Source organism: Suillus clintonianus, assembly GCF_016758775.1.
Source record: "Suillus clintonianus strain FC179 chromosome Unknown DEU56scaffold_110, whole genome shotgun sequence".
NCBI lineage: Eukaryota > Fungi > Basidiomycota > Agaricomycetes > Boletales > Suillaceae > Suillus > Suillus clintonianus.
In genome coordinates this window covers 1-26,759 of record NW_024539334.1, presented here as the reverse complement: position 1 = coordinate 26,759, position 26,759 = coordinate 1, and the positions used below count along the sequence as shown (strand labels likewise).

At 49.3% G+C, this 26,759-nt stretch overlaps 4 protein-coding genes across 4 annotated transcripts; 1 reads left to right on the top strand and 3 right to left on the bottom strand.

The window, feature by feature from the left end:
* Positions 1-279: 279 nt before the first annotated feature.
* DEU56DRAFT_63652 (uncharacterized protein) lies at positions 280-2,870 on the bottom strand. Its single transcript, XM_041347027.1, has 2 exons — positions 387-2,870; positions 280-328 (listed from the first exon to the last, which is right to left on the bottom strand). Exon 1 carries the CDS (start codon positions 2,685-2,687, stop codon positions 492-494), a length of 2,196 nt encoding a protein of 731 aa, XP_041203503.1. The 5' UTR covers positions 2,688-2,870; the 3' UTR covers positions 280-328; positions 387-491.
* Positions 2,694-3,355, bottom strand: DEU56DRAFT_917531 (uncharacterized protein; the record flags this gene model as incomplete). Its single annotated transcript, XM_041357998.1, has 2 exons — positions 2,694-2,917; positions 2,974-3,355. The coding sequence occupies 2 exons, from the start codon at positions 3,353-3,355 to the stop codon at positions 2,694-2,696; spliced, it is 606 nt and encodes a 201-aa protein (XP_041203502.1).
* An 8,478-nt stretch (positions 3,356-11,833) lies between these two features.
* DEU56DRAFT_830337 (uncharacterized protein) lies at positions 11,834-12,181 on the top strand. The gene is made up of 2 exons (XM_041354511.1): positions 11,834-12,065; positions 12,131-12,181. Exon 1 carries the CDS (start codon positions 11,865-11,867, stop codon positions 12,027-12,029), a length of 165 nt encoding a protein of 54 aa, XP_041203501.1. The 5' UTR covers positions 11,834-11,864; the 3' UTR covers positions 12,030-12,065; positions 12,131-12,181.
* A 4,885-nt stretch (positions 12,182-17,066) lies between these two features.
* DEU56DRAFT_760107 (uncharacterized protein) lies at positions 17,067-17,810 on the bottom strand (the record flags this gene model as incomplete). The annotated part of the gene is made up of 5 exons (XM_041350395.1): positions 17,067-17,144; positions 17,258-17,290; positions 17,333-17,350; positions 17,389-17,458; positions 17,683-17,810. The coding sequence occupies 5 exons, from the start codon at positions 17,808-17,810 to the stop codon at positions 17,067-17,069; spliced, it is 327 nt and encodes a 108-aa protein (XP_041203500.1).
* Positions 17,811-26,759: the final 8,949 nt, after the last annotated feature.

Below are 26,759 nucleotides of genomic sequence, written 5' to 3'. Positions count from 1 at the left end.
AGCCCGGGGGGATTGCGGAAAAGGTATAGTATGGGAGTCAGAAGCACAAACACAAGAACAGTCTGAGGAGGAGCTATTGAACATGGTTGACAGGAACGGCATGCCAAAAAGCGTCAGGCGCACACGAACTGCAGGTATGATATGGTGCTCACCCACACTGTACCAGTAGCTCCAGCTGACTCGTCCTTGCATCTTTGCGCCTACGTATTACATTATAAAAGGGAGGAGTCCGTCATGTAGTCAGATTGAAGTTGGTGACATATTGACGTTGACTTTGTATATTCTATACACCGATTTTCAAGGTTTTGACTTCCCAGTGTAGCTATAGCTAGATCACTCTCAGTTTATCAAATGCCACTAATACTTGGCATACGAAAATCACTCACCTTAAGCTTTCCACAGGTTATCACACGAGCTGCTAGACACCGAGTCGAGAAAAGATTGAACAAAGAGCACAAAATAGATAGAATCCATATATCCTACGCATATCATCAATGTCCTGAGCTCTCAATACCCGCAGCAACAATATCCTCTCTCAACATCCTCTCCTCGTCTTCCATATCCCCACCACCAAGCGCCCGCTCACTATAGCCTCTCAACAAGATCTCATTCACGCGCTCCAAGCTCTGGGTCGCAGCGAAAATAGCGAGCATAGTGGGTGTGGGTGAGATCGCGGGTTGCGAGGCACTCGAGGCAAGAGTCATTGAAACAGAGGTCTTTTGTCCTGCACGTACGAGGTGATCAGGATACGAGGGGAACGGAAGCATCGGTGAAGTCTCGGGCCCTCTATTCGTCCCTTTTCCCCTCTCTTTCCTAGATCTGCTCCGATTCCTGGGCTTCTTGAGTTTCCTTGCAGAGGAAGGGAGTGGAAAGAGCGAAATGTCAGGGGAGGTTACATGTGCACTCTGATCGACGTTCGAAACTTTAGACAATCCTAGGTTGGCCTTCGTCTTCGTCTTTGAGCTCAAGGGGCTGTCATAAGTCCCACCATAAACCGTTGCTTTGGATGGTGGAGAACGCGAGCCCAACTTCGGACTTAAATTCGCAAGCGTGGCGAAACTGAGCGCACCACACGAGGTAGAGGTGAAGAGCAGCGCAGCTTCGAGGGGGGGAGACATCAGGAACGGGGGGCTGCGTGGGAGAACGGAAGAGTCTATGTGAGGAATTGAGGTACTGTGTTCCAGCAATTTGGGCTCAGACTCAGTTCCTTTCTCTATGTCCTCCAGCCTGTCGCGACGGAGGTCTTGCTCCTTACGCGCTTTAGATGGCCCTTCATGCGTCAAAGGGGATATAGCAGAGCGAAGGCCCGCAGATGAGACAGCAGATCGCAGATTCGGTGATGGAGATTGAGACTGAGTGGTTTGTGAAGGAGACCGTACCATGTACAGTGTTGAAGGAGAAGGTTTAGCGGGGGAGGGAGACGAGAGCAGCGGTGGGGCTTTGTTTTTCCAACGAGGAGTCCAGAACTGGCTGACCCTCGAGACGGGGGTCCGTGGGGTATCCGTCACTGGTGCATAGCCAGTATCCTGACCACCAGTGGCCGTGTGTTTTCGGGCCTTACCGTCCCCATATCTCGTGCCCCCAGGTGTCTCAACCATTCCTTCAGGTGTTTCCAACCACGCCCTCACAGGCCGCTGCACCTCCCCTCCTGCACCACCCTCAAGCGAGCGCAATGGAACATCCACCGCACTGCTCCTTCCCCCGTGGGAAGCCGTACTGTTCAATGTGTTCGCGTGATTGATGTTTGGGGTTGAAATAGGGGTTGGATTAAGGCGGGAGTGGGTACTTGGGGAGGAATCGTGCGTCCTGACCGCAGCATATTGTCTACCTGTAGCCGAGGTCGAGCGATTTAAGAGCCTATGGAACACGCTGCGTCGAGGCTGGGCCACGTCTGCCCTTTCTGGATCATGTGTGCGAGAAGAAGAAGAAGCACAACGCGCCGAGATGAATGGGTCGCCACGATCAGAGCCTCCATTCCCAGCTGAATCGAACCTACTTGCTCCCATAAGGAATGGTGTACAGAGAGGTTTGGTCACTGCACCACCACTGGTGGCTGGACCACGCATGTGCGTGGGGAAGAGGAACCGCGTACCGTGCACGGTAGTTTTGCTGGGTGTGCCCGCTGCAAAGAGCGTAACTTCTTCCATGCTTCTGTTGCCATTCGGGTACGGTCCGGAGCTTTCCACATCGTTGACGCCACCATCGCCTTCATCAGAGGGGGCGGGCGCATACGCTGGGCCAGGTTCCAGAGTGATCCTACTCCCACTGCCGTTCTTCCTACCACCTAGTCCACATATGCCAGAACCCGTAAATAGCCGGAACCTCCACCACAGACTCACGGCGCCTACTCCAAGTAAAATACCCAACACTGCGAAGAGTGGCGCTAGAAAGATGACATTGAGATGTTGGTGGTAGGGAAGCTTTGTGGCGTCGTGAGGCGGAATCGTGTTCAGAGGAGGGAGGGCGGTGATAGAAATTATGATAGCTGTGTTTGCGCTTGCTTCGGTAGGAGCAAGGACAGCGGTAGGGCCATCCATAGGAGTTGAATATGGAGATGTAGAGGAAGCGAGATATGACGATGAGGTGAGACCGTTGTCCTGACGTTCATATGCATGCGCATAATTGACATTCCGATGCATCAAAGTCCCACCTCTGCTTGTTTTTGTGGTATATTCATCTTCCATCATACGTACTCACCAGCCAACGCTGGGATACAGCTGCAAGATATGATCTGGGCCGAGGACAAGGACCGAGACGCGACTTTCTACGCCAAGGGCGCTGAGATCAGCGGCAGGTGCGTCAAGGGAAAGGCCGGCAGCAAGGAATGTGGCCCGTCGTACCAGATGGGAAGCGGGAGAATAGGATGCGCCTGTGACGCCTGAACGCTTTGTTTTGCGCCAAAAAGTCCTCGGGCGAACTGTGCGATAAGGATCGGGATCAATAAAAACAAATAAACAGGACGAGAAGACTCACAGAGAGGAGGTGCTGGTCGCGGAAGCTCACGCGTGTATGTAGATGTGGTTGGAAATGTCGTGAATACGCGTCGTGGGGAAGGCTTGACAGGTTCAGAGAAAGAAACCTGTGTGGGCGGGGCAGACTGCGAACGGGAAATGCTCGGCTGGTTTCGGTGCCCTCTGAATGAACGCTTGGGCGGTGAAAGCAGATCTTCGTCAAAGGTTCGCACTTCGACGGGCGAAGAAGGTGCTGTCGAAGGGTCTGCTGTCTCGAGAGTAACCATTACTGGTGATGCGAATTCAGGCTGGCTGCGGCGAGCAAGATTCAGGCTGAAACCAAGTGCGGACTGAGGTCTCGAATAGAGTGGGGTCGGTGAAACGAGCACGGTAACATCTGCCATAGTTTGAATTGAAACGAGCGACGAGAGATTAGTTGAAGCTAGTTGGACAAGGACAGCTTATAAACTTGAGAGTTGCTTGAAAACGTCCGTGAGCGAAAGACAATAAATAGGTCACGATGTCTAAATATGGAAGGTCCTGTAGTTCGCTTAGCTTCAAGCTTCACTTGCTCTGAACGTTGAACGTCGAACGACTGGGTGCTTAAAGCTCGACTCAGAGCTGACAGAACTCCAAATTCCAGAGCGTTCTCACAACTTCTACACACAGTCGAGTCCTGGTGGTTTGATGCAGTAAGTTAGAGCGCCCATTCCAGTGCTGGAGAGATTTTGGGCGTCGGCGTCAACTACTCATGCCCTGAAGTGACGCGTGACCAGCGGTAAATAAAGCAACGAATGTTAACCCATCGATAGTTACTAATGACATTAAGGTACAGAACGTTATACAAGCCAGTCCACAAGAACAACAACATGCCAGGAGGAAGGCTGACAGTGCCACGTGCGGGTCTCAGGATAAGGGATATCAAACATTACCACTCTTACCAGTTGCGCTTTGATAAGGAGATCGGGTGAGTCTGATGTCGTGACGAGCTGCTCATGGACGTAGGCTAACAACCTCCATACACAACACCACAGCTCTGTCGAAGGTGAAATTATATTCAATCCGAATCATGCCCCATCGATCTAAAGATCGTTCGCTCGAATCTTAAATTAACTGCATCTGACTTCGTCAAGGTTAAGGCAAATTCGAAGTCAGAACAAGACATTCCTAATAATCCAACACGCAATACAGACCATGCCTCTCTCGGACCTACAAGAATACTTCATTATATATGTCATGAACGGCATACCGATCCACTTGATCCACCTCGACACAATGCAATCTCAGCCTTTCCGTTACCCATGCTCCTGCTATTGCCGGCCATCGGAGTGCGATGAAACCAGGGTACGTCACGTTATTCAAGTTGAATGAAGAAACTAAGTCTCGGTTAGATTGTAGGATATGATGCTGGTATAGTCCTGCCTCGTTCGAACCTATCGGCTCGTCCAGCTGGACATGATGAACAACTATTTCCGTCTTTTTTGACGAGATGCTATCGAAGATTGTTCATCCTGACCATGACTGTTTCCAGGCCTGAGATCTCGCGCAAAACTGCATCTCGCTGTTGCTGGCGTTCAGGAATAGTTCGTATCAGGGACACTGACCTCGAAGTACGGAGTTTTGAGGTCTGGCATCCAGTAATCATTAATAAAATGTGCGATCTGCAGCGAATGAAAATTAGACTCGAGCGCCTAAAAAACTGGGCACGCTCCACTAAAACCGAGTCGAGCGTTGTACACGATCCGACCGTCCCGCTTATTTCATAAATTCAAAGCGAGCCAAGTCCAGTAAGTATGATTCTCCGTCGATCGAGTTTCAGATCCGCAAGAGCAGTAAATAAACCAGGATCGGCAGTGAAATCGCCCCCGTGGACGGGAACGCGCTTAGAGTTAGGCAGAACATTGCAAAGTGGTCGCTGGTCATGAGTCTTGTCAGCATATAAACGATTTTCATCAAAGCTTGCGCCCGCAAATTAGCTATGAATAGGGACGAGAAGAAATCTGAAGGATATGGCAAAAACACACTACTTCAATCAAACATAGATATCGCAAAAAAAAACAAGAGCAACGACAGAACTGAAATACGCGAGGACATCCACGAAAGCCGCTAGCAGCAGAAACACGACCTTCCACCTCCATGTTCCCCAGTATCTACTACCTGCATTGCTACTGGTTGTCGTTGCTGTTGCGTATTGGGTTGTTGTGTAGTAGGCTGTTGTGTATTGGGGACCTGTGGACCATCATCGACATATTCAGCACGTATAATGTCTGGATCATCATCAGGAGGAGCACCCGCTGCAGCATTACGCTGTAGATATATGCATGAGACACCTAAGACAGTGATGAAAATAGATCGAGCGCACCTTTCGACCCTGCGCAAAAGGAACTTCGACGACGGGTGGTGCTGCGTGATCGGATCGCCAGGTGAACAGGTGTCGTACGTGGGCTGTGAAGGTGGTTGGGGCAGCGGCAGGTGGTAGGGCGGTGGGCGGAGCTGGTGTAGGTGCAGGTACAGGAGGAGGAAGAGAGCGCTGTGTCACAGCGAGCCTGAGTTTCTTGAAGAGCCCGGGGCGCTCTTGAGGTCGTGGTCTGGAAGTTTGAGGATGCTGTAATGAATGACATGAGAGAGAAATGAAGGATACGTTGAAGCACCCACGCCATACACCCCCCGAAAGAAATCAAGTTCTACATCATAGCCATCTTGATCTTGCCCCGGAATCTCCGCCTGCATAACTTAGGTCAATAGCGAAAAGATTGAGGAAGGGAGTACATGCGCCAAGAATACGGTCATCGTGAGCAGCGAGCGCGCTACATTGTTCCTTGAAGTCTGAGTGAAATGCGGGTGAGTATGATAGCCTCGAGTATCATCACTTAAAACTTGCCGTTGGACCAATCGAGGCAGCTGGCCTTCTCAGTTTCGTCGATGGTGTCCATCATATGTTGGTGTGATTCTAGGGCTTCTTCAACTTTACCTGCCGAAAGGAAAGCCTGACAGCGTTTCTGGTGCGTAGTGAGCCAGAAGGACTCGAGATCCCAGCCGAAGAGCTGGAGAAAGCACTCAGTTATAGCATTTGCGGATGCATCATGTCAACATACCACAACCAAGTCCTCGCATAGTTCATGGATGATTTCTGATGGGAAAGTGCTGGAGTTGACAGCGGCAGTGAAGTGGTCAGCGGCTTCGTCGTGACGCGCACCATCCAAGGCCTTGGTTCCAAGTTGAACGCGTAAATATGCCTAATGTGCGAGTTACAAAGATCAGTGTTGATAGTCGAGTGTAACCACATGATACTTACTTCCACGACACGATATGTGAGGGTATCAGCATTCGGACGAGCGGCAGCTAGCTCTGTGATGAGCAGCATTGCCTCTTCATGTTGATCTGCATTGAAGAGGGCAATGGCCTGAAATATGGAATGGAGCAGAGCACATGCGAGACGGAGCTAACTTACCTTGATCAAGAGAAGGAAATGGATGGTTTCTGAGTCTTGGTTTGTGAACATGGATGCGACGTCAAATGCTATCCTCCCGTCCCGGATATTGCCTTTTCCGCAGAGGGCAATGCCTTTCGAGATGTAGCCTGTCAATGAAGGCTGAATGCTGATGGACTAAATCACGGATGAACGTTAGCTTTCGTAACAGGGCCATAATTGGTCGGTATGACTGACCTTGATTGCATCCTCAAGGGCACGGTCCCAGTCTTGTTTTCGCGCCATAAACAATGAGCGATTGGCATATGAGGTATAGTTATTGGCGTCGGCGTCAATCTCTTGTGTGAGCTGTTCAGCAGTCGACAAGTCTCCAGTTATAGATGAATCACGCGCACGGGCTGCCGTGGCAGCAGTGAAGATCTGCATGAAACATGTTCAATTTGCGTGACACGAGTGAAGGATGGAAACTCACGTTTGAATGAAAACCCTTGCGTGCTTCCCACTCTGAGATCTGATTATCTCCACCTCCGCTGAGGATGTGCTTGCCATCTGCGGAGAACGCGACACATGTCCGATTGGATGAGTGCTTGAAGATGGCAATGGTTCGTTGATCTGAAAGCCGCCAGAGACGGACATCGTTGTCTCTAGATGCGGACGCAACGAGCGTGCCAGCAGGATTGACGGCGATGGTGGTGATAGTTTTAGTATGGCCCTTCCAGGTATGACCGACCTTCTCCCAGGTTGATGTATCCCACTCTTCTATGGCGTCATCCGCGCCAGAAAGAAAACGTGTGCCATCGGGCGTCCACGTGAGTGAGTAATAAATTACACCCTGAGGCTGCAACGTTGCGACGCGTTCCCATGTGCCTGAATTATAAATTTCGATATTGCCGATTATTGTTGCGATGGCAAGAAGTTCACCAGACGGCGAATATCGAACTCGGCCGACACAACTAAAATTTGCTGCAATTTGATTTCCAGCTTGTTGTTGCCATGTTTTCGTGCACCACATCTTGACCGTCGCCTCATTGAATGAACCAGTGGTCAACACCGTACCATCCGCGGAAAAGTCCAGCGAGTTGACAGATTTGGGGTGGGCTTTGATGGGTTGGGTGAGAGATTCTCCTGTTTCTCCGTTCCAAGCGATGAATTCTCCATTTTTATCACCGCTTGCTATCATTTGCCCATCTCGTGATACCGCCAATGCCATCACCTGCCTGCGATGCCCCTCCATCTTCTTCAACACAACACCTGTCTTCAAGTCCCAAAGACAAAGTGTCTTGTCGAATGAGCCCGTAATCATTCTTCGTCTATCAGGAAAAACTGCGACTGAGGTTATGCGTTCCTCGTGACCTTCAAAAGTTCGAAGTGGTATGGTGCTTGGAATGAGCTTTGTCATTTTACTAGATGTTGGTAGCGTTGAGCACGGTCGAGGTCGACTTTGGAGGGTTTGTGAGCGTCTGTGTCTCAGCTGCAGAGGTGCGTGTATTGTGCGTTTTTACCTTACTTCACTACATTAATCTGCCTCGTTTCCATAGACGCCCAAGACACGAGGTAGTTCGCTTCCACAAATGCTCCCTATTGTCACACTTGCTTTCCTCGACAGTAGACCCTCCCGCCGCCTCATCACTGTATACATTCGTCTGACTGTTATCTCCACACCTTCCAGCATGTATGCACTCGCATCATAGTGCTGTTGCTGGTTCCGGCGCTTATATCAGGCTGACAGCCATCTATTTAGATGATCGCATCGATATTGTTGTTTCTGTTGTCGAGCAGTTTCTCCAACATATCACTGTGTAACTTGCTTGAACACTTTGCATACACCTTACTGCAATATAACTTCTTCGTTTCGTTGACCCTCCTTCGTACGCAGCATATCCTTTGAGCTCCTTATTTCGGGATAAAGTTTTTGCAGTGAACTGGGCGCTCCGCACGATGCCGGAACCGATGTTCAGTCAGTGTGGATGCGAGCACCAGTTTCCAGAGGTCATCACGCGTCACGGTCTCAGTCATGTCCATGCAGACATCGGTTGATCACTTGGCTGGGATCAGTTGCAAAGGGTACACACATCTGGACAACCCCTCACAGCAGCAAGAGTCGGGCAATCTTCATAGTCAATTACATGGCATCCAGTACTGCCAGGTTTTTGCGATGACATACGAGCCAACATTAATGTACACGCTATGAGTATTTTTTGAATCAGGTCTTGTTCTGACCTTTTGCTCTCAGTCCTCCATGTCGCACAGTGTCCATCCTTCCTGAGTCTGCACGGTGATTCATCGGTTCGAACGTTTCAAAGTGCAAAATAACTTCAGCTATGCCACGTTGGAAAATGAAACAGCACATCAGATTGTGCGACATTTTTTATATCAGTCATTGCCTTACGCCGGACTAGCTGACTGCAATATTAGTACTGGGATTGCGAAAGTTGAGAGCCATTCGTGTGGAGATTTAGGACCTCGTTGTAAAGAGGGTCCTGCGTCTGAGGTGCTAGTCTCCCGTAGCTAGTTAGAAGCAAGGGACTTTTATATATCGTGAATTCGAAAGAAACTGTATGCACCTGAGACCGAACATCCAAGTTCTGGACATGATACAGATCAAATCACATGTATACAAACCTCTCGGATGGCATAGCGATACTCTATTTCCGTAGACCAAGTAGGCCGTTCGATCGAGTTGATTCGAATCGTTTCAATTAATTTAAAGAACGAATCCGGCTCGATGACGATTCTAGATTCTAAGCCTGGATGGCAGGCTTGCGCTCAACGATGGTGACTCGAAGAATGGCGGCATTTCAAATGTTCGAAATAGCCTAATCCAGTAATTTAGCGTCTGTTTCGATCTATGGGATCATGACGCACCTCGTTGCAATCTTCGTTGCAAAATCGGAGGGTTCATCCCAGGAGACGCTTCGAATCTCGGTCAATGAAACATAAACGCCAACTTCAACCTACGTGTGCAGTGCACCGCCATGGCCAGCTGGTGGGTAAGTTGAAACGTCTTCACAACTCAAGGTACCATCGCCAATACCGCATCAGTTAAAAAACGGATAACCTGAGTGTCTGGTGCACCCACCACATCCTGAGTACTCAGTACTCGCCCGCAATCTGGCACTTCTAACGCCAGCACTGGTGCCTCTTTCCAACACCAACACGCCATGGTCCAGTGGGACAACATCAGTATTAATATCGTTGGAGAACGCACCCTAACGCAACTAGCAGAAGTCCGAGTCTAGGTGCTGGCGCAGCATGGAATCGACGTTGTTATGAAGGTAAGTATCTCCTTCCTCCTTCGCTTTACCTTTCTTCTTTGGGTGCTGCCCCAAGATGCTCTTTTACATCGCGTATACTCGTTTAGAGCCATGTACAGCCAAGTACCATGATGATGTTATCTACACTTACATTATACAACTCGATCTCGCTTCTAACCGCCCATAGTCTGCTTGCAGTCTGAACGCCCCGTTGTCAACTCCTGCTACCTCCTGTACAAAACCTCCCAAACGTATTATTATGGCCTCGACCCCGCGCTTGCCCTCAGCCTTTCCGTTATCCATACTCCTGATATTGCCATGGGGATGGGCCATCGGAGTGCGATGAAACCAGGGTACATCACGCTATTCAAGTTGAATGAAGAAACTAAGTATCGGTCAGATTGTAGGATATGATGCTGGTAAGTCCTGCCTCGTTCGAACCCATCGGCGAGCCACTCGAGCACCCTGATACCATGTACTTCGTAGTTGTTCCTGAGGACAGCCAGATCTTCGCCACTGGCTGTCGGGATAGCCTCATGGGCAGTTCCTCATTCAGAGAAAGACTCGCAACAGGTCAGCAAACTTTCAATCATGCCATACTTCCTGCTGACATATCTACAGTCTACACCGAAAATTCATTGACTTTTACCCTGTCCATTACTCCTCCAGGAGACCATAGGCTTAGAGTCTGAACTCTGCCATAGGTTCTTCGATGATGTGAGTCCATATGTCACATACATATGCCCGTCTGACTTATGCTCCAGTATAATACCCACTCCTCGCCTCAGCACAATAACCACTGTACTTCGCGACACCATGCCACAGGCATCCAGAACATCTCTTCTCTGGATTTTCAGTTCCTCAGGGTCATGCTCCCCGCCCTTGCAGCATTCCCGTCGTAAATATATTTGCAACGCGAGGTCGATATGTAAGTTTTGCGCGCTTCCAACATTCATCCCTTGTTGATGGCATTTCCCCGCAGCGCACCGCTAATGTCATCAGCGGTAAAACACATTTAATGCAGCTACCACGACCTCCTCGCCAGCCCGCCTTGGAACTACGTGTACGCTGTACTGCCAGTGATCTTGGGACATCAATCCCGTGCTTATGACATTTCAGGCCGTGCACCGTCAATGTCATCAGTTAAGAAATGATAGTATCTGGTGCACCTACCACATCCCAAGTACTCGCCTGCAATGTGATACATCTAACGCTAGCACTGGTGTGGGGACTACATCAGTATCGATGTCATTGGAGAGCGCACTCTGACGCAACCAAGCAACACTCCTCTGTAAATTGGCTGCTTTTCTATCCTCACTAGATGCTTCCCGCATCTATAATGGGCTTGACAAACAATTCATACTGCCCCTCGCTCCCGCTAGATTTTAAATCCCCATTCCGATACTTCTTCTATCCGACCTGTTTCGCTTGGGCTGCACGTTATGCTAAATATTGTCGGTACATACTCGATGTTGTTTCCGTCACACAGACATTATAATTATATGTTCCTGAACTTCAGTTAACTCGTCCAGCCGGACATCATGAACACCCGTTTCCATCTTTTTTGACGAGTTGCTATCGAAGATTGTTCATCCTGACCATGACTCTTTCCAGGCCTGAGATCTCGCTGCATCTCGCTGTTGCTGGCGTTCAGGAATATTGGAATAGTTCGTATTGGGGACACTGACCTCGAAGTACGGAGTTTTGAGGTCTAGCATCCAGTAATCATTAATAAAAATGTGCGATCTGCAGCGAATGAACATTACACTGGACGGCATATAAAACTGGGCGCGCTCCACTGAAACCAAGTCAAGCATTGCTATAAACGACCCGACCGTCCCGTTTATTCCATAAACTTAAAGTGAACCATTGCCAGACAACGAGTGCACAAGTCCAGTAAGTATGATTCTCCGTCGATCGAGTTTCAGATCCGCAAGAGCAGTAGGTAAACTAGGATCAGTAGTGAGATCGCCCGTGAACGGGAACACGCTAGATAGGCAGCAAGTGGTAGCTGGTCATGAGTCCTGTCAGCATATAAACGATTTTCATCGAACTCCCGCCTGCAAATTAGCTATGAATAGGAACAAGAAGTCTAAAGGAGATGATAATAAATACTGTTTCAAGTCAACATAGATATCGTAAAAAAGAAGAGCAATGACAGAACAGAACAGAAATACCCGAGGACATCCACGAAAGACGCTAGCAGCAGAAACACGACTTGTCACCTCCATGTTCCCCAGTATCTACTACCTGCATTGCTACTGGTTGCCGTTGCCGTTGCGTATTGGGTTGTTGTGTATTAGGCTGTGTATCGGGCTGTTGCGTATCGAGCTGTTGTGTAGCGTTGGGGTCCTGTGGATCATCATCGACATATTCAGCACGTATAATGTCTGAATCATCATCGGGAGGAGCACCCGCTGCAGCGTTACGCTGTAGATAGATATAGATATATACATGAGACACCTAAGACAGTGATGAAAATAGATCGAGCGCACCTTTCGACCCTGCGCAAAAGGAACTTCGACGACGGGTGGTGCTATGTGATCGGGCCGCCAGGTGAATAGGTGTCGTACGTGGGCTGTGAATGTGGTTGGAGCAGCGGCAGGTGGTAGGGCGGTGGGCGGTGCTGGTGTGGGTGCAGGTGGTGGTGGTGGAACTGGATGAGGATTCCTTGTCACAGCGAGCCTGAGTTTCTTGAAGCGCCCGGGGCGCTGCTGAGGTCGTGGTCTGGAGATTTGAGAATGCTGTAATGAATGGTATGTGAGAGAGAAACAAAGATAAAATGCGCTGTTGCACCCACGCCATGGATTCCCCGGAAGAAATCAGGTTCTACATCATAGCCATCTTGATCTTGCCCCGGAATCTCCGCCTGCATAACTTAGGTCAATAGCGAAAAGGCTGAGGAAGGAAGTACATGCGCCAAGAATACGGCCATCACGAGCAGCAAGCGCGCTGCATTGTTCCTTGAATTCTGAGTGAACTGCGGATGAGCATGATAGCGTCGAGTGTCATCACCTAAAACTTGCCGTTGGACCAATCGAGGCAGCTGGCCTTCTCAGTTTCGTCGATGGTGTCCATCATATGTTGGTGTGATTCTAGGGCTTCTTCAACTTTACCTGCCGAAAGGAAAGCCTGACAACGTTTCTGGTGCGTAGTGAGCCAGAAGGACTCGAGATCCCAGCCAAAGAGCTGGAGAAAGCACTCAGTTATAGCATTTGCGGATGCATCATGTCAACATACCACAACCAAGTCCTCGCATAGTTCATGGATGATTTCTGATGGGAAAGTGCTGGAGTTGAGAGCGGCGGCAAAGTGGTCAACGGCTTCGTTGTGACGGGCGCCATCCAAGGCCTTGGTTCCAAGCTGAACGCGTAAATATGCCTGATGTGCGAGTTACAAAGGTCAGTGTTGATAGTCGAGTGCAACCACATGATACTTACTTCCACGGTACGACACGCAAGGGTATCAGCATTCGGACGAGCGGCGGCTAGCTCTGTAATGAGCAGCATTGCCTCTTCATGTTGATCTGCATTGAAGAGGGCAATGGCCTGAAATACGGAATGGAACACAGAGCATCTGAGAGGAACTTCACCTACCTTGATCAAGAGAAGAACATGAATGGTATCTGGATCTTGCTTTGTGAACATGGATGCGACGTCAAATGCTACCCTCGCGTCCCGGATATTGCCTTTTCCGCAGAGGGCAATGCCCTTGGAGATGTAGCCTGTCAATGAGGGCTGAATGCTGATGGACTATGTCACGGATGAAAGTTAGCCTTTCGTAAGAGGGCCATAAGTGTTTGGTATGACTGACCTTGATTGCATCCTCAAGGGCGTGGTCCCAGTTTTGTTTTCGCGCCATAACGAATGATCGATTGGCATACGAGGTATAGTCGTCGGCGTTGGCATCGATTTCTTGCGTGAGTAGCTGTTGAGCGGTAGACAACTCCCCACTTAAGGATGAATAGCGGGCTGACGTCGCGATAGCAAAGATCTGTATATTATTGGCATGCTCGAATTGTGTGACACGAATCAAGGACGGAAACTCACGTTTGAACGACAACCCTTACGTGCTTCCCACTCCGAGATCTGATTATCTTCACCTCCGCTGAGGATGTTATTGCCATCTACAGAGAACGTGACGCATGTCGGGATGGATGAGTGTTCAAAGATGGCAATGTTTCGTCGATCTGAGAGCCGCCAGAGATGGACATGGTTGTCTTCAGATGCGGAAGCAACGAGCGTGCCAGCAGGATTTACGGCGATGGCGTTGATCCTCTTAGTATGGCCCTTCCAGGGATCACCGACCTTCTCCCAGGTTGATGTATCCCACTCTTCTATGGCGTCATTCTTGGGAGAAAGAAGGCGTGTGCCATCGGGCGTCCACGCGAGTGAGTAGTTCAAAGTCTTCAAGGTTGCGACGCGTTCCCTTGTGCTTGAATTATAAATTGCGATATTGCCAATTGTTGCGATGGCAAGAAGTTCACCAGACGGCGAATATCGAACTCGGTTGACAGAACTGTTTGCTGCAATTTGATTTCCAGCTTGTTGCTGCCATGTTTTGGTGCACCACAGCTTGACCGTCATCTCGTGGAATGAACCAGTGGCTAACACCGTACCATCCGCGGAAAAGTCCAGCGAGTTGACAGATCTGGGGTGGGCTTCAATGGGTTGGGTGAGAGATTCTCCTGTTTCTCCGTTCCAAACGATGACCTCTCCAGAATCATCACCGCTTGCTATTATTTGCCCATCTCGTGATACCGCCAATGCCCACACCTCACTGCGATGCCCCTCCATCTTCTTCAACACAACACCTGTCTCCAAGTCCCAAAGACAAAGTGTATTGTCGTCTGAGCCCGTAACCATTCTTCGTCTATCGGGGAAAACTGTGACTGCCCTTACGTTTCCTTCATGACCTTTAAAAGTTCGAAGGGGTGTGGTGCTTGGAATGAGCTTTGTCATTTTACTAGACGTTGGCAGCGTTGAGCACGGTCGAGGTCGACTGTGGAGGGTTTGTGAGCGTCTTTGTCTCAGCTGCAGAGGTGGGTGTATTGTGCATTTTTACGTTACTTAACTACATTAAGCTACCTCGTTTCCATAGACGCCCAGGACACGAGGTCGTTTGCTGCCATACTTCCATCACTGTTACAACAAGAATGCTCCCCATTGTCACACTTGCCTTCCTCGACAGTGTACCCTCCCGCTGCTTCGACACTGTCTACATTCGTCTGACTCTTGTCTCCACACCTTCCAGCATGCATGCCCTCACATCTTAGTGCAGTCCCTGCTTTCCGGCGCTCGTATCTGGCTGAAAGCCATCTGTCCTAGATGTCCGCATGAATATTGTTGTTTCTGTTGCCGAGCAGTGTCTCCAACATATCACCTTGTAATTTTCCCGAATACTTTGCATACACTTTACTGCAATATCACCTCTTCGTTTCGTCGACTCCCATGATCTGCGTGTGCGCTAGATGGAGCCGACATTCTTGCCCCTCACGCCTCAAACTACTAGCCACTCTTCGCGTGGCGGAGTTTCTGCCTTCCGAGGCGCGCTCTATCGAACACTTATGTGATGACGACAGGCGCTGGGCCAGCCAGCCGGTCTGGTTGCAGCGTTGACATAGGAGGAAGTAAAGCTCAACTTGACTCAGACACGTAATTCCTGTACCGCCAGGAGTCGTCACAGACGATTCACTGCTACGTTGGTTGATGATAGTCGAATGGATGAGGACGCTGCTGTGCTGTGCTGTCCCCGTTCTCACCTAATATTGTCCCCGAGTTGTCTCTAGCATATCCTTTGAGCCCCTAATTTCGGGATAAAGTTTTTGCAGTGAACTGGGCGCTCCGCAGGATGCCGGAACCGATGTTCCGTGCGGATGCGAGCACCAGTTTCCAGAGGTCATCACGGTCTCAGTCACGTCCATCCAGACATCGGTTGATCACTTGGCTGGGATCAGCAAAGGGTACATCCATTTGGACAACCCCAAGAGTCGGGAAATCTTCATAGTCAAAAATCGAGTACTGCCAGGTTTATTCAATGACATACGAGCCAACACCAATGCGCGCTGTGAGTATTTTTTGAATCAGGTCTTGTGCTGACCTTTTGCTCTCAGTCCTCCACGTCGCACAGTGTCTATCCTTCCTCATTCTGGATGGTCCGTATTCCTCCTCTCGTCAATGTCTACTCATCATCTTCCCTCCATTCATTAACCAATAGATCAGAGAAATTCTTGTCGGCGGGTGCATGATCAATTCTGCCCTCCACGCGCACTCGGCCCAACGCTTCAGAAGCTATGTCTCGGTGATGACTACATAGCTTCCAACGACATGGAAGCTGTCAGTGTGAGATGTGATTCGTACTGCTTGTGTTTGTCTTGACACGTATAACACCCACACATCCTGTTTGCCACCTTGTGTCTGAATTGTTGCCTCTTGTCTTCCCTGTAGAGTTCCCATCACCTGAACGCTGCAACAGTACTACAATTCGTTGAGGTGAGCGAAGCTTGAAGTTTTGCAGTCACAGTCGGTTAATTTCAGTCTTGATCGTATCATCTATACACCTCGCTCACCGCATTGTGTCTGAATCGTTGCAGAGTCGTCACCACCTGGATGTTGTATCCGCAATCTTTGACCTTTGCAATGTGAGTGTTTATCATTTTCAAGTCAGCTACAGCAACATTATATTCTACAGGATCAAGGCCAGCGCGCTTACATACTGATGGCGTAAACGATCTGGTTTCACCTGATCGTGCCAGTGTTCTGCGAATCGAACGAAGATCAGTGTAGGGTGGCCCAAGATGACCGTGATCTTGTTTTCACGTGGTAACTGGTTGCACTTTATCGTCACATGATGTGTTTTTGAGGATACGGGATAATGTGCACAGACAAGTCTTTCTCTCATCGTGCAGCACAGTGTGCGGCATTCAAACTTAAGCTTCAGATCTGACCGGTGTCTTTCCGTCCGGTCCAAAATTGAAACTTTTGCCTATGTTGCCATTCCAGACTCTGGAACTTCCCCATCGCAATCGTCGTGCTACTCGAGTCAGGTGAGTAACACACAGCCCACATATCATACTTGGACGCACGGTGTTGTAACTTGTCCCCCTGTGGTTTATTACTCACAGGTACTTGGCTGGCACACGGAACGAATGTGTGTGTAACGAAAGTCGCCACAGAGTAGACGGTTTGCTCAATGAATGGAGTCAGCGGCAAAGGGAGGTCGTTAATCCTGGCTTCATCCCGTGTGTTCGCTTCACCGCTTGAGCACAGGCCTACCTCACATTTCCCATCATTATGTGCAATTTATTCGTCTCTACGTCTATTCCCAATTCTCAGCATCGTGCACAGTAATCCTGCTATCAACAACGGATCGTACCAGCGTTCGGCAACATGTCCAGCGTGTGGACGCAAACCAGCTGAAATGTTCCAGATCTTACTGGATGATTAAGGGACACGAAAGAACTCCAGGGGTATCATGATGGGTCGTGTCGAGTTCGGTCTGTCGTTCGCACTGCACATAATACGATTGATTGGTTTAGCTAGCAGGGATTGCTAGTACCTACGTCGTCCTGAATTTCAAGACGCAGTTCCTCCAGATGGTGCTCAGTTCGTAAATTAACTCACTTTCCTCAAACTCGCGCCCGCAAACATGGTGCACTGCGTCGGATCAATCAGTTCCAAAGACTGACTCAAACTCACTTGCGCGTTAATATCTGTCTTCATGCATTACTGACAGTGAGTAGTATGGAACGTACCGTTTGTGTAGGAATGTATGAAAGGTTTGTGTTCTCTAATTCATTAATCCTTTGGTGTAGTCCGAGGCGTCTACAAACTCGCACAGCGTTTTCATCCAGGACATTATGAGGCCGCACACATTAATCTTGACACATGGAGAGGGCATCATTAGCTATGAATAGGCACGAGGAGAGATCTGAAGGAGATGATAATAAATACTGATTCAAGTCAACATAGATATCGCAACAAAGAAGAGCAGTGAGAGAACTGAAATACACGGGGAATTCCACGAAAGCCGCTAGCAGCAGAAACACGACTTGTCACCTCCATGTTCCCCAGTGTCCACCTGTATTGCTACTGGTTGTCGTTGCTGTGGTGTGTTGGGCCGTTGTGCAGCATTGGGGTCCTGCGGAAGATCATCGAAATATTCGTCAGGAACCATGTCTTCGTCTCTCCCAGGAGCATCCGCAGCAGCATTGCGCTATAGATGTATATATGAGACACCCAAGAGAGCGGTAAGAATGGACCGGGCGCACCTCTGTACCCTTCGCGAAAGGGGCGTCGACGACGGGTGGTGCAGCATGATCGGGTCGCCAGGTGAATAGGTGTCGTACGTGGGCTGTGAAGGTCGTGGGGGTAGCGACAGGTGGTAGGGCGGTGGGCGGTGCTGGCGTGGGTGCAGGTGCAGGTGCAGGTGGTGGAACTGGATGAGGATTCCTTGTCATAGCAAGCCTGAGTTTCTTGAAGCGCCCCGGGCGCTGCTGAGTTCGTGGTGCGGAAATTTGAGAATGCTGTTATGAATAGTGTGTGAGAGAGAAACAAAGACAAGATGCACTGTTGCACCCACGCCATGCATTCCCCGGAAGAAATCAGGTTCTGCATCATAACCATCTTGATCTTGCCCCGGAATCTCCGCCTGCATAACTTAGGTCAATAGCAAAAAGGTTGAGGAAGGAAATACATGCGCCAAGAATACGGTCATCACGAGCAGCAAGCGCATTACATTGTTCCTTGAAGTCTGAGTGAAATGCGAGTGAGTATGTTAGCCTCGAGTGTCATCACCTAAAACTTGCCCTTGGACCAATCGAGGCAGCTTGCCTTCTCAGCTTCGTCGATGGTGTCCATCATGTGTTGGTGTGATTCTAGGGCTTCTTTGACTTTACCTGCCGAAAGGAAAGCCTGACAACGTTTCTGGTGCGTAGTGAGCCAGAAGAACTCGAGATCCCAGCCGAAGAGCTGGAGAAAGCACTCAGTTAATATAGCATTTGCGGACGCATCATGTCAACATACCACGACAAAGTCCTCGCATAGATCAGGGATCATTTTCGATGGGAAAGTAATGGAGTTGACGGCGGCAGCGAAGTAGTCAGCGGCTTCGTCGTGACGCGCGCCATCCAAGGCCTTGGTTCCAAGCTGAACGAGTAAATATGCCTAATGTGCGAGTTACAAAGATCAGTGTTGATAGTAGAGTGTAACCACATGATACTTACTTCCACGGCACGACATCCGAGGGTATCAGCATTCGGACGAGCGGCAGCTAGCTCTGTGATGAGCAGCATTGCCTCTTCATGTTGATCTGCATTGAAGAGGGCAATGGCCTGAAATACAGAATGGAGCAGAGCGCATGCGAGACGAACCTAACTTACCTTGGTCAAGAGAAGAACATGAATAGTGTCTGAGTCTTGGTTTGTGAACATGGATGCGACGTCAAATGCTACCCTCCCGTCCCGTACATTGCCTTTTCCGCAGAGGGCAATGCCCTTGGAGATGTAGCCAGTCAATGAGGACTGAATGCTGATGGACTATGTCACGAATGGAAGTTAGCCTTTCGCAAGAGGGCCACAATTGGTTGGTATGACTGACCTTGATTGCATCCTCAAGGGCACGGTCCCAGTTTTGTTTTCGCGACATAGTGAATGAGCGATTGGCATAGGAGGTATAGTTATTGGTGTCGGCATCAATCTCTTGCGTGAGTAGCTGTTCAGCGGTCGACAAGTCTCCAGTGATGTATGAACCACGGGCTGCCGTGATAGTAGTAGGGATCTGTATGAAGCATGCTCAAATTGTGTGACACGAGTCAAGGATGGAAACTCACGTTTGAATGAAACCCCTTGCGTGCTTCCCACTCCGAGATCTGATTACCATGACCTCCGCTGAAGATGTTATTGCCATCTACGGAGAACGTGACCCATATCTGCCTGGATGAGTGTCGGAAGATGGCAATAGTTTGTCGATCTGAGAGCCGCCAGAGACGGACATCGTGGTCAAGAGATGCGGAAGCGACGAGTGTGCCAGCAGGATTTACGGCGATGATCATGGTCGAATTAGTATGGCCCTTCCAGGGAACACCGACCTTCTCCCAGGTTGATGTATCCCACTCTTGAATGTTGTTATACGTGGCAGAAAGAAGGCGTGTGCCATCGGGCGTCCACGCGAGTGAGTTAGCGTAACCCTCCAAAGTTGCGACGCGTTCCCTTGTGCCTGATTTATAAATTTGGATATTTTCATATGTTGCGATGGCAAGAAGTTCACCAGATGGCGAATATCGAACCTCGTGGACATAACCATTGAATTCAATTTGATTTCCTTGTTGCTGCCAAGTTTTGGTGCACCAAAACTTGAGCATGTAGTCCTTCGAACCAGTGGCCAACACTGTACCATCCGCGGAAAAGTCCAGCGAGCTGACATGTGTGGAGTGGGCTTTGATGGGTTGGGTGAGGAATTCTCCTGTTTCTCCGTTCCAAGCAATGACCTCTCCATTTCTATCACCGCTTGCTATTATTTGCCCATCTCGTCGTGATACTGCCAATGTCCACACCCCACTGCGATGCCCCTCCATCTTCTTCAAAAGAACACCTGTCTTCAAGTCCCAAAGACAAAGTGTCTTGTCGTCTGAGCCCGTAACCATTCTTCGTCTATCGGGGAAAACTGCGACTGCGTTTACGCGTTCTTCATGACCTTTAAAAGTTCGGAGGGGTGTGGTGCTTGGAATGAGCTTCGTCATTTTACTGCGGGTTGGTAATGTTGAGCACGGTCGATGTGGACTTTGGAGGGTTTGTGAGCGTCTGTCTCAGCTGCAGAGGTGCGTGTATTGTGCGTTTTTACCTTACGTCACTAAATTAACCGGCCTTGTTTCCATAGATGCCCAGGACACGAGGTGGTTTGCTGCCATACTTCCATCACCGTTGTAACAAGAATGCTCCCCATTGTCGCACTGGCCTTCTTCTACAGTATACCCTCCCGCTGCCTTGACACTGTCTACATTCGTCTGACTCTTGTCTCCACACCTTCCACCATGTATGCCCTCGCATCACAGTGCAGTTGCTGCTTCCCGGCGCTTGTATCAGGTTCAAGTCGAAAGCCATCTGTCCTAGATGACCGCATTAATATGGTTGTTTCTGTTGTCGAGCAGTGTCTCCAACATATCACCGTGTAACTTTCCCGAGCACTTTGCATAAACCTTACTGCAATATCGCTTCTTCGTTTCGTCGACTCCCAAGATCTGCGTGTGCGTTAGATGCAGCCGACGTTCTTTTCCCCTCACGCCTCAAACCAGCCACTCTTTGCGTGGCGGAGTTTCTGTCTTCCGAGGCGCTCTCTATCCAACACTTATGCGATGACGACAGGCGCTGGGATAGCCAGCCGGTCTGGTTGCAGCGTTGACATAGGAGGAAGTCAAGCTCAACTTGATTCAGACACGTAATTCCTGTACCGCCAGGAGTCGTCACAGACGATTCACTGCTACGTTGGTTGATGATAGTCGAATGGATGAGGACGCTGACGGTGCGGTGCTGTCCCCTTTTTCACCTCATATTGTGCCCAAGTCGTCTCCTTCGCACTAACTTCGGAATAAACTTTTTGAAGTGAACTGGGCGCTCCGCAGGATGCTGGAACCGATGTTCCGTGCGGATGCGAGCACCAGTTTCCAGAGGTCATCACGGTCTCAGTCACATCCATCCAGACATCGGTTGATCACTTGGCTGGGATCAGCAAAGGGTACATCCATTTGGACAACCCCAAGAGTCGGGCAATCTTCATAGTCAATAATCGAGTACTGCCAGGTTTTTTCGATGACATACGAGCCAACATCAATGCGCGCTGTCAGTATTTTTTGAATCAGGTCTTGCTCTGACCTTTTGCTCTCAGTCCTCCACATCGCACAGTGTCTATCCTTCCTCATTCTGGATATTCCGTATTCCTCCTCTCGTCAATGTCTACTCATCATCTTCCCTCCATTCACGATCAAAGCACCAATAGATCAGAGAACTTCTTGTCGGCGGGTGCATGATCAATTCTGCCCTCCACGCGCTCTCGGCACAACACTTCACAAGCAATGTCACGGTGATGACCACATAGCTTCCAACGACATGGAAGCTGTCAGTGTGAGGAGTGTTTCGTACTGCCTGTGTTTGTCTTGACACGTATAACACCCACACATCCTGTTTGCCACCTTGTGTCTGAATTGTTGCCTCTTGTCTTCCCTGTAGAGTTCCCATCACCTGAACGCTGCAACAGTACTACAATTCGTTGAGGTGAGCGAAGCTTGAAGTTTTGCAGTCACAGTCGGTTAATCTCAGTCTTGATCGTATCACCCATACACCTCGCTCACCACATTGTGTCCGAATCGTTGCAGAGTCGTCACCACCTGGACGTCGTATCCGCAATCTTTGACCTTTGCAATGTGAGTGTTTATCATTTTCAAGTCAGCTACAGCAACATTATATTCTACAGGATCAAGGCCAACGCGCTTACATACTGATGGCGTAAGCGATCTGGATTCGCCTGATCGTGTCAGTGTTCTGCGAATTCAACGAAGATCAGCGGAAGGGTGGTCCAAGATGACCGTGATCTTGTTTTTTTGGAGGTTCCCCGTGGTAGCTGGTTGCACTTTATTGTCACATAATGTGTTTTTGAGGATGCGAGATAATGAAATCGCACAGACAAGTCTTTCGTACATGTGCAGCACAGTGTGCGGCGTTCAAACTTCAGATTTGACCGGTGTCTTTCCGTTCGGTCCAAAATTGAAACTTTTGCCTATGTTGGCATTCCAGACTCTGAAACTTCCCCATCGCAATCGTCGTGCTACCCGAGTCAGGTGAGTAACACACAGCCCACATATCATACTGGGACCCACGGTGTTGTAACTTGTCCCCCTGTGGTTTGTTACTCTCAGGTACTTGGCTGGCACGCGGAACGAATGTGTGTGTAACGAAAGTCGCCACAGAGTTGACAGTTTGCTCAATGAATGGAGTCAGCGGCAAAGGGAGGTCGTTAATCCTTGCTTCATCCCGTGTTCGCTTCACCGCTTGAGCACAGGCCTACCTCTCATTTCTCCTCATTATGTGCAATTTATTCATCTCTAGATCTATTCCCAATTCTCCGCATCGTGCACAGTAATCCTGCCATCAACAACGGGTCGTGCCAGCGTTCGGCAACATGTCCAGCGTGTGGACGCAAACCAGCTGAAATGTTCCAGATCTAACTGGACGATTAAGCGACACGAAAGAACTCAAGGGGTATCATGATGGGTCGTGTCGAGTTCGGTCTGTCGTTCGCACTGCACATAATACGATTGATTGGTTTAGCTAACAGGGATTGCTAGTACCTACGTTATCCTGACATCCTGAATTTCAAGACGCAGCTCTGCTCAGTTCGTAAATTAACTCACTTTCCTCAAACTCGCGCCCGCAAACATGGTGCACTGCGTCGGATCAATCAGTTCCAAAGACTGACTCAAACTCGCGCGTTAATATCTGTCTTCATGCATTACTGACAGTGAGCAGTATGGAACGTACCGTTTGTGTAGGAATGTACCAAAGGTCGGTATTCTCTAATTCATTAATCGTTTGGTGCAGTCCAAGGCGTCTACAGACTCGCACAGCGTTTTCATCCAGGACATTATGAGGCCGCACACATTAATCTTGACACATGGAGAGGGCATCATTAGCTATGAATAGGCACGAGGAGAGATCTGAAGGAGATGATGATAAATACTGATTCAAGTCAACGTAGATATCGCAACAAAGAAGAGCAAGGACAGAACTGAAATACACGGGGAATTCCACGAAAGCCGCTAGCAGCAGAAACACGACTTGCCACCTCCATGTTCCCCAGTGTCCACCTGTATTTCTACTGGTTGTCGTTGCTGTAGTGTGTTGGGCCGTTGTCTAGCATTGGGGTCCTGCGGAAGATCATCGAAATATTCGTCAGGAACCATGTCCTCGTCTCTCCCAGGAGCATCCGCAGCAGCATTGCGCTATATATGCATATATGAGACACCCAAGAGAGTGGTGAAAACGGGCCTGGCGCACCTCTTTACCCTTCGCGAAAGGAACGTCGACGACGGGTGGTGCAGCATGATCGGGTCGCCAGGTAAATAGGTGTCGTACGTGGGCTGTGAAGGTCATGGGGGCAGCGGCAGGTGGAAGGGCGGTGGGCGGTGCTGGTACTGGTACAGGTGCAGGTGCAGGTGCAAATGCAGGTGGTGGAACTGGATGAGGATTCCTTGTCATAGCAAGCCTGAGTTTCTTGAAGCGCCCCGGGCGCTGCTGAGTTCGTGGTGTGGAAATTTGAGAATGCTGTAATGGATAGTGTTTCAGAGAGAAACAAATATAAAATGCACTGTTGCACCCACGCCATGCATTCCCTGGAAGAAATCGGGTTCTGCATCATAGCCATCTTGATCTTGCCCCGAAATCTCTGCCTGCATAACTTAGGTCAGTAGCGAAAAGGTTGAGGAAGGGAGTACATGCGCCAAGAATACGGTCATCACGAGCAGCAAGCGCGCTACATTTTTCCTTGAAGTCTGAGAGAAATGCGCGTCAGTATGACACCGTCGAGTGGCATTACTGAAACCTTGCCGTTGGACCAATCGAGGCAGCTAGCCTTCTCAGTTTCGTCGATGGCGTCCATCATATGTTGGTGTGATTCAAGGGATTCTTCAACTTTACCTGCCGAAAGGAAAGCCTGACAACGTTTCTGGTGCGTAGTGAGCCAGAAGGACTCGAGATCCCAGCCGAAGAGCTGGACAAAACACTCAGTTATGAAACAAATGTCGGATGCATCATGTAAACGTACCACAACCAAGTCCTCGTATAGTTCATGGACGAATTTCAATGGGAAAGCGCTGGAATTGACGGCGGCGGCGAAATGGTCAGCGGCTTCGTCGTGACGTGCGCCATCCAAGGCCTTGGTTCCGAGCTGAACGCGTAGATATGCCTAATATGCGAGTTGCAAAGATCAGTGTCAAAAACTGAGTGTAGCCACATGATACTTACTTCCACGACACGACATCCGAGGGTATCAGCATTCGGACCAGCAGCAGCTAGCTCTTTGATGAGCAGCATTGCCTCTTCATGTTGATCTGTATTGAAGAGGACAATGGCCTGAAATACGGAATTGAACAGAGAGCATGTGAGAGGAACTTAACCTACCTTGATCAAGAGAAGAAAATGAATAGTGTCTGAGTCTTGGCTCGTGAACATGGATGCAACATCAAATGCCACTCTCCCGTCCCGGACATTGCCTTTTCCGCAGAGGGCAATGCCCTTGGAGATGTAGCCTGTCAATGAGGGCTGAATGCTGATGGACTATGTCGCGAATGGAAGTTAGAAGTTAGCCTTTCGCAAGAGGGCCATAATTGGTTGGTATGACTGACCTTGATTGCATCCTCAAGGGCACGGTGCCAGTCTTGTTTTCGCGACATAACGAATGAGCGATTGGCATAGGAAGTATAGTTATTGGCATCGGCGTAAATCTCTTGTGTGAGTAGCTGTTCAGCGGTCAACAAGTCTCCAGTGATGGATGAACCACGGGCTGCCGTGATAGTGGTGAGGATCTGTATGAAGCATGCTCAAATTGTGTGACACGAGTCAAGCTTTCAAGGATGGAAACTCACGTTTGAATGACAACCCTTACGTGCTTCCCACTCCGAGATCTGATTATCTTCACCTCCGCTACCAGTGAGGATGTTATTGCCATCTACAGAGAACGTGACACATGTCGGGATGGATGAGTGTTCAAAGATGGCAATGTTTCGTCGATCTGAGAGCCGCCAGAGAAGGACATATTTGTCTTGAGATGCGGAAGCAACGAGCGTGCCAGCAGGATTTACAGCGATGGCGTTGATTGTATCAGTATGGCCCTCCCAGGGATGACCGACCTTCTCCCAGGTTGATGTATCCCACTCTTCTATGGCGTCATACGCGGCAGAAAGAAGGTGTGTGCCATCGGGCATCCACGCGAGTGAGTTGGTGTCAGCCTTCAAGGTTGCGACACGTTCCCTTGTGCCTGAATTATAAATTGCGATATTGCCCGATGCTGCGATGGCAAGAAGTTCACCAGACGGCGAATATTGAACCCGGTGGGCATATAGATATTCCATTTGATTTCCTTGTTGCTGCCATGTTTTGGTGCACCAAAATTTGACCGTGTAGTCCCCTGAACAAGTGGCCAACACCGTACCATCCGCGGGAAAGTCCAGGGAGTGGACATAATTGGAGTGGGCTTTGATGGGTTGGGTGAGGGATTCTCCTGTTTCTCCGTTCCAAATGATGACCTCTCCATCTCCATCACTGCTTGCAATGATTTGCCCATCTCGTGATACTGCCAATGCCCACACCCCACTGCTATGCCCCTCCATCTTCTTCAACACAAGACCTGTCTTCAAGTCCCACAGACAAAGTGTATTGTCGCCTGAGCTCGTAACCATCCTTCGCCTATCGGGGAAAACTGCGACTGCAATTACACCATCCTTATGGCCTTTAAAAGTTCGAAGGGGTGCGGTGCTTGGAATGAGCTTCATCATTTTACTGGAGGTTGGTAGTGTTGAGCACGGTCGAGGTCGACTTTGGAGGGTTTGTGAGCATCTTTGAGGTGCGTGTGTTGTGCGTTTTTACGTTACTTCACTACGTTAAGCTACCTCGTTTTCATAGACGCCCAAGACACAAGGTCGTTTGCTGCCACACCTATCACCGTTGCAGCAACAATGTTCCCTATTGTCAAACTTGCCTTCCTCGACAGTATACCCTCCCGCTGCCTCAGCACTGTATACATTTATCTGACTCTTATCCCCACATCTTCCAGCATGTTTGCACTCGCATCATAGTGCTGTTGCTGCTTCCCGGCGTGTCACAACCCCTTAAACAACTTAATGCTAGGGCAGAGACTAGGACTCGAACGAAGGTTATCACGATAAAAGAGATGATATTTGAGGCAGGTACGTTTGGGCTGCTACACAATGTAGAGACGAAAGGTTTGAACTAAGAACTACTGACTAGAAACGTCTTAACTATATACAACTATTCAAGAGGAGATACAAACTGAGTTCTAACTACTAGCCAATCATAAAATAAGAAACGGAATCGTACGATGTGATAATATGAAAAGGAAT